This window comes from Diorhabda carinulata, chromosome 1, assembly GCF_026250575.1.
Source record: "Diorhabda carinulata isolate Delta chromosome 1, icDioCari1.1, whole genome shotgun sequence".
NCBI classification, from domain to species: domain Eukaryota; kingdom Metazoa; phylum Arthropoda; class Insecta; order Coleoptera; family Chrysomelidae; genus Diorhabda; species Diorhabda carinulata.
In genome coordinates, this window is record NC_079460.1 from 31,802,472 (window position 1) to 31,815,098 (window position 12,627).

Consider the following 12,627-nt stretch of genomic DNA (forward strand, 5'->3'; position numbering starts at 1 on the left):
TCGTTTTAATAAGATATCTAAGGTATAAATTTTTAATTAAATAGAACAATAGAAGAACAGCTTAACCAAAAAAATATGGGAAATACTAAATTTCAGGTATATAAACCAAATGCATAGTTGCACTGTGCACTGTAATAAATAGTTCAAAAAAATAAAATAAGAAAAACATTACAATAGTTTTTCTTTCACAAATAGTTTCATTGCATCACTACAGAGGGAGAGAGAGAGAGAGAGAGAGAGAGAGAGAGAGAGAAAGAGAGAGAGAGAGAGAGGGAGAGAAAGAGCCATTGGACATTTCTAAACATACCTACATTTTGATGTATAACTTGGTCTAACTTGTGAATTCTGTCTATCAGTAATGTTATGTGAAACGCAATAGATGAATATTCAATAGTTAAGCCGATATGTATATGTGTTCCAGAGTATATCGAGGTGATTTATTACAATGGAATTCTGCAAAGTTTTGAATACTTCGAAAGATTTACGTTTATCACAGTTGACCCACGTCATTTGATGCCCTAATATAATATATTATAATAATAATAATAATAATAAATATAAAATTTGAATTATGCTTAGGCAGATGGGGTACGAGAATTAAATCAAAACTGGCATGGAAAACACTAGTAGAATAGCTATTTTAATCAAAATCTGAAATTATTACTTATACACAATCCTTAATTTTTTTTCTTAGTAGAAATTTAATTTAATTTAATATTCATCGACTATTATTAACTGATATGTGCACATTGAGGTGAGTAAAACAATATATTTCGTTCTGTAGCTAATAAATTAACTATTTGCAGAGAAAATATATTAGAAAATTTTATCAAGCAGCATTCAATTTTTGAAAGTTAATTGCCTCATAATGTGCCATTTTTAGATGAAATCTTTTGCACTTAATCTGATTGATTTTCATTTTGGTCTTTACGGTTAGGGGAACAAGATTGGAATTTATCGGATAAGAAAAGGACTTCGATTAACTTTTTGGCATTTAATCCAACAAATATTAGGCAAAAACGCCAATCCATTGAAAAGTATACTAGATTAAGTTATGAATTATATCACGAAATCAAATTTACAAAAACTAGTGCCATAGAAAAAATACAACATGGCGAAAAAAGATTGAGGAGACCTTTAAGTGGAAATATCTATTAAAAAAAGGATTAAGCACTGTTCACAATTTAACTATAAAGTAGAAAATATTGATATCAATATCTTATTGTAGAAACATCCTGAGCGTATTCAACACTTTTTAAATAGATTCGGATGGAGTGAGTGAAAATGACCCACAAAGAACAAAAACGGTAGTTTTTTTTGGATGCATGAATTGAACTGCTTAAAAATATAGAGTTTTTCATAACTAGTAACGTATGAATGATTTTCAATCATAATAAGGAAAAGTTCAAAGGTTAAAAACCTTCCGAGTGAATTTTGGTTATCGTGACGTACAAACAACAAATTTGAATTTTTTTCCGCAGCGGAAATGCATTTATGCGCAGCATTTTTGTGCTCGTAAGTTCATCAAACCTCCGCCAAACCATCGTGGATCTGTTTAATACATTACTTCGAGCTAGGTTCCATCTTTCACTCCTCGGGCTCTCTCCTTCCTTTGTCTTGTTGAAATCGCAGGTCCAGTTTAGGTCAGTCTATTTGATGCGCAGTACTCCTTTAATGTATTGATAAATCAGATAACAGTGATTCTCTCCTCTTAACATCTTCACCATGAGAATGTCTGCTGATAGTTCGCCGATTTGCAACTCCAATTCCTCTCTGTTCACCGTTCATAAGTAAAAAAACTTAAGCAGAGCATCATCCTGATCTTCTTCGCATTAGAGGCATTTGGAAGAACCCCTCTGTCCTGTCATTTGCAAATAGTGTGAAAACTGCGCCATTGTGCCTTTCTATCCAAGTTTGCACGTGTCAATCGCTTCGTCCATCTTCCTCTTTGATCTAGCTCAAAAGAATTTTTCCATTTTTCTATCATGCGAGTCCTTTTCTCCTGTGTTATTTTCACCCTGAAAACCTCTGCCTTTCTCAGGTATATTGCCTATTTTTCCAAAGCAAGAAGTTTCAACGGAATAACTGAATAATTATATATACATATATATATATATATATATATATATATATATATTCCTCAAGTAACTGTTCAAAATATGGTATGTGGAAATTGTACTCCAATGCGTAAAGCGTGTCACACTATATTGCCGAATTCATCTCTTTGTCCGTCTCTACTACTTCCTGTAACGCATCTATGGTAGACCACTCTTTTCTTTTTCTATATTATCTTGAAGCCATGCTTTAAACACTTCTATCAAGGACTGTAATCTAGACCTGATAAGCTACTCTCAACAACTTTCCGGTTGTATCTGTCATACACAGGTCGAGGTGATAATGACAGCGAAGGGCCGCTATTATACTTGCTGATGACATAGCACCCAACTTCCCTTCGTGAATAGAAAACTCCTATTAGCAAAAAAGAATCAAATATTTATAACAGCAAACTAAGGTTATATCAAACAACCACTTTCAACACATCGTTTGGTATGTCATCCGGTGTCGGGGCTTTCTTCTTGCGCAAAGATTTCATAGCGCCTTCATTGATATCTTGACATAACTTTTTTCAGCAGTAAATCTTTCTTTGAGCTTTGGTTTCACGCAGCTCTTGTCTCGCCGCCTTATATTCTTCCGATATAGCATTTTCCTTCGGTCGAGTCCTCTTGTTATCTCACGCACCTTCATCTAAGTATTCTATATTTATTTTTAAAATTATTGTATTAATACTACCCATTTTTGTAACTGTTCATAATTTAATTGACTTTCTATTATAGGACGATCATCATTTGGCCAACATAGTACACCACTGGCTTGAGTGAAGTTTGATAAGATCAGTGCGTAATTTTCTAAATAATCAACTTCTTTGAGATACTATTCAAATTAATTTCTTTTGTGTGTCACTCCCAAAATATTTATCGTGCGATTTTTCAATAATAGTCGTTACGACAAATAGTGGTATCTCATTAATTTCTCAGTGAGAAAAAAGCTTCCATTTCTCTAAGCATTATTTTGAAATTGTGGTGCGTTGAAAATGAGTTTTCTATTTCTATTAGATACAAAATACTTTTAGGAAAACTCCTCTTTCCAATCCATGCTGAACTAATTTTTCATCCCCGTAGTGATTAATTAGTTGATGTAACGAGTTTAATCAAGAACAGTTATTCTAATTGTATTTTGCATTTCTCCCACGAATTTAAAATTCACTTAGACGAGATTTTTATATATATAATATTTATATATAATATTTATTGAATTGTTAATATTACGCCTACTTGTGCCAGGTTTTGAAATTAAAATTTAATAGAATTTTCGGATGAAGAAGGATTGTGTACAGGTCTCACTAAGCATCAGGAAAAAATGAAATAGACGATCAATATAGATAGGTATACATATTTTGCATCCTTTAACTTCTTATAACTTTATGCTTTCGCTGATAAATCCATTTTCATGTAGATGAAACTATAGAAATCACCAGAAAACCTCAGTCCAATTTATTGAGAGAATCTTACTAATATTCGTTGGACCGAAAATGAATGTACCTTTCCAAGATTGTTTAAAGTTAAAATGATCATATTGAAGAATAGAGAACGCCCAAAGGGTGTTATGTGCCATACATGATTAATCTACACATTTTTCTATAACTTACCAAAGATTAATTGATATGTTTTTTGAATTCACTTTCTAGGCTAAAAGTTCCATTAACAAATCCTTATCCCATAAGGTATTTTGCTCTATAGAACAACTGGAATAGTGAAAACTGCTTCCTGCTGTCATTATTAGTTTCACAGCTATGAAATCATCGTAAAAAATAGTACCTACTAGTTCTAATGATTTCAGTTTCCATTAACTTATCAAGATTCAGTCTGCTTATTGAAATAATAAAAGTATTAGTGGCCTTTTTTTTGCAGGTTGGTGACACAGAACTTTGATAGTATGTTGAATGGACAGGAAAGAGTTAAAATATTAATGATGTAGGGTTAAACAAACGACAAAGAAGCTATTAATAAGTAATTCTTTTTCTTAATCGGAACTTTCAAGAAAAGTAAATCAGTGAATAAACATGTTTCTTGCATGTGTCAACATGCGCAGTATAGTGCCTTGAACGAGAGAAAATGAATATTGTCGGCACCGTAACGTAGGGACCTTTTTTCCCATACCAACTGTTTATATAAAAGTATTACATAAATGGTTCAGTACTCATCATCCATATTATTGACTAACTTGAATGGTGTCTAGTAGAGAAAATTCATATACATTATGAGTTTGTAATTAGGTTGAAATATCTCGGACTCGGAATATGATTGGGACTAATTGAATCGAAGTGTCAGTGTCAGTTAGCCAAGAAACGAGTTATTTATTGCATCAAAATAGGACAATTTCAAATTTGAAGTGGTATTAAAAGAATTATTTAGAAAATAGCTACAGTTTCTCAATGATATTCACTTATTAGATCTTGATAAATGGAGTATTGATACTTTATTTGGTTTTCAGTATTCGGTCGATCTGCAATCATTCATGGTGATTTATATCATGGATAAAAAGTACCAACGGCAAGTTAAATGTGCCATAAAGTTATCTAATTATGTGTTTTCATGGCTACATTTCGGTTCAATAGGTATAAAATTGTTTCGATGCTCTCACAACGTAGTATGTATTGACGTAAGCTCTGTCAGGTATATGAATATACCCTTGACCTTTCGTCAAAACATACACAGGCCCTCATTGATGATTTCACTTTTAATTTTTTTTCATATAAAAATAAACAAAAATACAATTGTGGAAAATTATTCTAGTTGAAAATATTGACAGTATTTCTGCTGATGCGAGTTTATTTAAGTCATTCATTGTAAGAATTAAATTAAAAGGAAATCGACCGAAGAATAAAGTCAAGTGAGGTGTGTATAGATAAAATTTCACTCTGTCGAAATACATTGTAATGTTTAACCTTAGTGATAAATTGCAATAATTTGAGATGTTGAAGTGACTGAAGCTTCACTGGATACGTGAAGACCTATAATCAAATTTGATATTTGGTCTGGTATGGTCTACCTTTCTCTAGGGCTATGACTTGTTACTCACGAAATGACATTTTTAGAAGCTGGGTTGTTAGGATATGTAGTTTTGAATGGTTCCTGGTTCAACAAAATCGAATCATATTTATTATTTTTTAAGAAAAACTTGAAAAATAGTGTATAAAATTCCACTAGCAAATGCTGCAGAATTGAAACAACGACGTTTAGTATTTCATATAGTTATATTTGGTTAATTATAAGGAATACATTTTGAAAGCAATATATCGAGACTATAAGGCGTACCAACAAATCTTTTATCTATATACAAACCACCAAGAATATGAGGTCAAACTCATATTGAATATGTATTATTTGAATATATATGAGTACTTAAAACTCAAAGAACCAAAATGGCCGAAATATCATGAGTATGGTGAATTATGTGGGTAGGATGGGAAGGATATATGGAATCCACTTCTGCTGAAATTGGCTTTTCCCCAATTTTCTATAATAAGGAACCTATTTTTATCTGTGGACTTTGAAGCTTCCTTAAAAGTTGTTAGCAATCATTCTAGTAAAATCGATTGATCCCACAATATGTTACTAGCTAAAGAGACGTTTTGTATGGTATTATATCTTGGAATAACGCTACAGTAAAAAAATATTTTCTATCTAATATTTAGAGGAAGCTTCACATAATATACAATATAAATTCAACGCGTTCATATTTCTTGAGCACGTTCTTAGTTTTTTGGATTTACTGAACAACGGATTTCAAACCAGAACACATTTAATTAAACAGATGTAGAAGTTAATCGTCACTGGCGATGTTGAATAGTATAAAAGATAACTGAAACATGCCACTGCATATTAAGAAGCTTGTATGTGTAAACACAATAAATTGAAAAATAAATCCAGCTCAGTTAATATTCTTGTAGGAAATTATTAAATGAGAAGTTTTTCTTTTCAAAAAATTACGACAATGGAGGAATGTAAAGAAAAACAATATTTTCTCTCATCTGTTGTTGATTGTTATAGACAGATGATATAAATAGAAAACTTTTTGTACGTGATCGATAATATATGTATTTTTTGCTGCTGACTGCTTTTTCCAGATGCTTATATGTTTATTTTCTCTTACTTCATATCTATTCAAGTGAATTTCAATAACTTAACGGAAATTGAGTTGATATTTTCAGTATCAGAAAGGTATATTCCTTGTAATAGCTATTTGTTTTAATATTAACATTCACATGTTTACTAAAATAAGGATAATAATAGACACTACAACAGAAAAAAGCTACAAGGCACCAAGTTTGCAATATCAAGTATATAAATGTAGGAAATATGTATGGAAAATATTTTGTATTAATAATGTAAATGAGATCCTACTTAACACAAAATTAGTAAGCTACCTGTACCGCTAGCTGCAGCTAGGCCTCCAGCAATTCCCCCTGCTGCGGGGTTCTTAGCTCCTTCTTCGTTGGATTTACTCAATGCCTGCCTTCTCCTGATCCGTTTCCGTGCTGTCTGGAATATTCTCCAATACAGTATAAGGATAACTAATAGAGGAAGATAAAAGGAAGATGCAGTCGCGAATATTTGGTAGTAGATGTCTTGACTAACTATACATTTTTTGTCTCTAAGTCGCACCTCCCAATTAGGATCTTTCCATCCAAGTAGTGGGGCTATGCAGACAAAGAAAGATACTAACCATATGATGAAGATCATTATACCTATGCGTTTAGAGGTTCTTTGGTGAATATAGTCGATGTTTGTTACAGCCCAATACCTGCAAATAATTAATATACAGGCATTTTTAACAGAATACATATGTATATAAAATAGTATTGAAGGATATCAGATATTTTGTTGAAGCAGATATCATAGCTTAAGATAGCTCTAGCGTACTTTGGTAGAAATCTATTTAATATTTGAACAGATAATTGAACTGTGCGTTCATTTGAATTTTCTCTATAGAAATTGTGAAAAATAACAATTCTCGAATTTGAAATTCGATTTAGTCGAAATTTCTAAATTTTAAAATTGTAACCGGCATTAATTGCACCTTTTTGATTGATCTAATGGGTAATGGAATGGATAATAACATTCTAACATTCTAATATGATAAAAGCATACTTAACATCATTAAAATTACACTTGTATTTTTGCAGAGAAAAGATAAAGATTAACTATAAAATTTGCAGGTTAATGAACATTTCCTCACGCAGCATTTACGCTATAGCTATCACAACAACAAACCTAATAAAAGAATTGTATATTTATAACCTTAACAAGCCTTTTTTAACCTAGCTAAGTTTATTTGTCAAATTCCACATAAATACAATGATGATTAAACTTGTATTTTTAAAACATTGATATATACTCATAGACCACTAGCATTTGGTAGCCAAAAAAACGCCAAATTATTTCACTATTTCAAGATTTTTGCTTGTATCTGGGAAACAGTGCGTCGGGCGGAAAATGTTATTCTATTTAAAAATGGAGGAAACTAATTCTGCGTTGACTGATATATGAAACTTTGAATTCGCTAAGGTGGAATAACCGATATCGAATGTTAAGAACCAAAAAATCTGTATTTCGGTGCAATCTAACATTTTGCGGCTTTCTACGAACACATATTTAAAAAACAGATACTCCTATTGAAAAAGCCTCGTTGGGTAAAAGTTGTAGAGTATAAAATTCTACGTAATATAACTGCCTTAGTTTTTTAATTCAGGCAATTTTGCTACACTACATTTGGATCAATTTAAAGTCCGTTTTTTTTTAATTTCAGAATGGTGCGAGTAAAAAGGAGATTACACTTGGAAGAAAGTTATAATGTCGTGTTCTGTTGTTCCAGAGATTATACGGTGTGATCAACATCTACAAATGACCTGAAGTGTTTGATCAACCATTACAGAGAGAGGCCTCAACTACAGTAAAAGAAAGAGGAATAGAAACATTCTTCATATAAAAAGAAGTATAGTAAGGCAGGATGAGAAACACATAAAACTTCAAGGTCTTGCTTCGATTAAGGTTAATGAAAGAGGCAGGAAAATATATAGTAGGAGGAGAAAAGATGTTAAGGAGAAAAACCCAAAAGGCATCACAGGAATTGGTGGTTAGAGAAAGCAAGAAGTCTCTAAGCAGGTGATTTACCGTGTCTACAGTTGTGTCAACAGTTGAATTCACAAATGCAGGGTGCAGAGGTACTTGAAAAAGATCTGGTTGATAGAGGTCAGGTACCATCGCTTCTGCAGTATCAAGTTCCTAAAAAAAGATGCAATAACTGTATTGTCAGCTGGCCAGCCTGAAGATGAAGATTTGTTCCTGGCATTCAACTATATTTGCAAATACATAGAATAAAATTAAAACCAATGCCAATTCACTTTGTCAGAAATGGATGACTTCGAAGGCTTTATCCCTACTCATAAATTCCTGATGAAAAAGTTGAAAACAAAATTGTAACTCGCATAGTGAAAGCCGCCGCCATTATAAAGTAGTTGTAGGGTTTATTGTAAACTCCAAAAAGGGAAAAAATGTTTAAATAGAATAACATCTTTCGTTCGACGCACTGTTTTCCAGCTACAAGCAAAAAACTTAAATAATTCAATAAATTGGCGGTTTTAAGGTTACTAAAAGTAAAGCTCATCACCTGGAATGGTGCAAACTCAGATTACACGCATTTAGGAGCAAATAAATGTTTTAAAACGATTTCCAGCTTGCTGGAACTTAATTCCTCAAAACGGATTTTTTCGACTTAATTTTACTGGCCTATCACATACATACTGATTACTCATATTCACCTATTGCACATGCACACACATCTTTATACCCAATTAGGATATAACGGAGTGCTGAAACTGTAATGTTAGAAACATTTATATGGTCAAACTTACAGTTAAATTGATACTTCAATTTATCTATTTATACAATTTAGTGGTTAAAGTTAGAATTTTTTTTGATATACATAATTGTATCATCATTATGATTATAAACCTCTTGATTATAAAAAAATTGAGTGTCTGGATAGGTTATATAAGTTTTTATTGATGATTTATCTTGTTTTTGGATTTCTTTTTATAGAAAATCAATACAAAATAACAGAGACATAAAATCAAGAGGAATCATCATGAAAAATATACAAAAGAGTCTAAGAAGTGAAAAGTAAAAGAATGTTATATAAGTCTTGTTTATGTTGATATATTAAGTCATAGTTTGTTTTTATTCCTTCTATAGATATGCTTCATTTGCCTTAAGTTTAAACAATGCTGTGATTTATTTTGATATTATTGTTCACTTGTAATATCTGATCAGGTTCATATATGTCATGTTACCTGTATGTTTCTACTGTTTCAACCTGAAATTATAATCTATGTGTTTTTGCTCTTACTAAAAAGTTATATCGAATTTCAAATTAAAAAAAAAGATTAATTTAGAGAAGATAACACTGATAATAAAAAAGGAAAATAAAACAAAGTAAAGGTCTATTGTTACTTACAAAGTTTGATACTCGTACTTGGTGATTTGTGTAGTGTGTAGTTTGAAAATTTGCTCAAATTGAGTCGCACCACACGTACTTCAGAAGGGAAGGGTATATCGGAGTGCGGCTCAATATGGGCATCATATATATAGAGGTGGATAGGGATAGGAACTCCCATTTCAACATTGTCTACAACTAGCCCAAAGAATTTTACTTTAGTTTTAGAAACGTGCCTTCTATACTATAAATGGCTTACATTTTAATACTATTTAATTCGGAGCATACCACGTATTGGCTTAATGTTGGTATTGATTTTTAATACAAATGATTACATATTTTATTATCTGGTTTAATTTTGACAATGTAATATATATTACACATAAAAATTTGTGCGTATACATTTTAAAAGATAATATCGTTATACTTTATATTTAGATTTTATTTAAGTTGTGTCTTTATTAGTTATTTGTGTGTTGATGTCTTAGTTTTTTACAAGCTTATTTAACAAGTTATAAACAATTTTTTGACAATAAAGCATATCTCCCTCTTAGAGAGTTTACTGAACGTTGGGTTTAAACCATAGAATGCGATGGGCTTCCTTTTGTGTGTTTCTTTAATAATTATAGTGAACATTGGAAGCTGATATTTATGAGACACCATTCATATTACAATGTAACTGAACGTATTCACTTTGTTGTTAAAAAGTTGATTGTAATGTCAGTTTGAGTTAAGTGAAAGAATAATGTAATGAAGATGCAATCGCAGCATCTTTAGGAGTCAAACATGGGTACTCATTATATAGTCATTACACAATAGTTTGATGAAAATTATACTAAATGAATAGGATAATTCGGTTGTTAACTCTCACAAACAACGAAGCACACAACGATTATTTCAAATGGTCACATCTTTGATTACTTAAATAGAAGGACAGAAAATTTGATGTTGACATTGACAGTATAGTTTGGAGAGATGTTATTCCAAAATATGTTGAAAAATCCCCAATCTCCTTGTGATGAGAATCTCAATAACTTTGATGGACAGTTTGAGCTCCTTACACTTTTTGAAAGAAATTTAAGTTGATAAGTTCAACGTTTAATAAAGTTTGTTTGGAAAATTATCAAAATAAAACTCAGTCCGAGGAGAAATCATCAAGAAATTTCACAAACGAACGGTGTTGACAAATCAAAACTTTTTGTTGGAATATTGTGATAATTTTTTAATGAGGACAAAGAAAAATAAATCATTTCTAATTCAACTGTCATAATTTACATATGACGTGAGATTATATAGAAATGAAAACTGTCTTAATTTTAACATGTCTATTCTATTTCTATATAAATAGATATTCAGTTCATAATCATTTAAATGAAGATACCAGAACAAAAACAAAATCGACTTTTTTATGTGAGGGCTTCATTTCAATACAAAGAGAAGTCAAGTTTACTTCGACCGCTTAAAATTAATTCAGATGAAAAAGTCGCGAAAGATTAATTGTTTTTTTTGTTTGGAATTTTACAATAGAAAAATAATCCATTAAATGTTTTAGAAATGAAAAATCCGCCATTCTATAAAATTTTATTTCCTGCAATATCTACAATGAGTACGACTCATTCGATTTTTTTTTCTAATGAAAACTGTATTGAAGCAGATACAACATTGGAAATGAAATTTTTACATGAAACTGAATAGTGATTGTCCAAAATATCGTGAATTTAATTGGAAAATACCGAATTGTCATATTTTTTTTTTTCATGAAAATCGATAGGTCACAATCAAAATCGAGTGAAAGTTCAACTTTCTACTGTATGATTTACCAAAGTGATCAGATTCCGTTATAATCAGTATGATCCCCATCTAATGGTCTATTAGTTACATTCTCATTGAAATTTTGTCATCCAATTAGACTGAATACTATGGTCTAGCGTGAACATTTTAAATTATTTGAAATAGATATTATCCTTTCATTAGACATGAAGCGTACTTTAGTACTGGTGGTGTTATTTACTACAAAATGCTGCAATGTATTTTTATATGATGAAAATTCAGTTTTTGAAACGTTGAGACACAGAAGACCTAGAAGGCGTATTTACCGGAAAGTGCCTTCTATACTATACTATAAACGGCTTACATTATACTATATAATTCGGAGCATACTACATATTCATATTGGTTTAATGTTGGTTTTAATTTTTAATACAAATTATTACATATTTTATTATCTGGTTCAATTTTATATGTATACATGTATATATATATATATATATATATATATATATATATATATATAAATTTGCACACGTACTTTTCACTACTTTATAAGGAAATATAACGACATAAACGACATAAACAAGAGGATCCTTCGTTTGATGAAAATGTTACCACTCTAAAATTAAGTGGTTTGTGTACTAATTCTAATATTATACCTATTTTATTGAGATGTTACCTTACCGTCGAGAATGAAATTTTGCTACGTATGCACTCTTTGGTTGATTTGAAAGAATCTAGAATTACTTTCTTGGCAGTGGAAATATTGTCAAAGTAATCTTGTTGTTGACTTCCACAAAGATGATACACTTTTGAATCTAATTCTATGTATGAAGAAACAATTACGCCAATGATATTTAATTGTACTTCGCCCACTAATTTTTACTTTAGCTAATAGGTTCGTTCATGTCTCGATGAATGCTTACATACAGATAAAATATCATTTGCATTTTTTATAGAAGGATTCTACTAGAAACTTAAAGTGTAGACAATTTATGATTTGACACAAATATTACGTTAAGTAATGTAAACGGGCTATCGTTGTAAAGGAAATATAGCCTGATTAGAATCCCAATTGTATTGTATATTAATATGAGACATTTGAAGAAGAAAGCTCAAAAGATCACATTTATATCTAGTTAACATCATTTAAGAACTACTGTGAATGTTTCGTATTTCTCTCGAAGAGAAGTGCTCATATTGGCTGCTACGCTATCTAATTTATAGCAATTATAATGGGAAGGTTTATTGCAAGAAGGAATTGTTACGCGGTTGAATGTTTCGTAAAGCGTCGTCAGTTGC

General features: G+C 31.0%; 1 protein-coding gene across 3 annotated transcripts in view; it reads right to left on the minus strand.

Moving 5' to 3' along the window:
• The window catches only part of LOC130899344 (5-hydroxytryptamine receptor-like), a 191,710-nt gene that overhangs the window by 5,488 nt on the left and 173,595 nt on the right, over positions 1–12,627 (minus strand). For 2 of the 3 annotated variants that reach the window (XM_057809235.1, XM_057809246.1), the window contains one exon: positions 6,488–6,864. In XM_057809235.1, coding sequence (XP_057665218.1) covers positions 6,488–6,864 — 377 coding nt within the window. The remainder of the gene's footprint in view (positions 1–6,487; positions 6,865–12,627) is intronic. The other variant, XM_057809253.1, reaches the window with a different exon arrangement.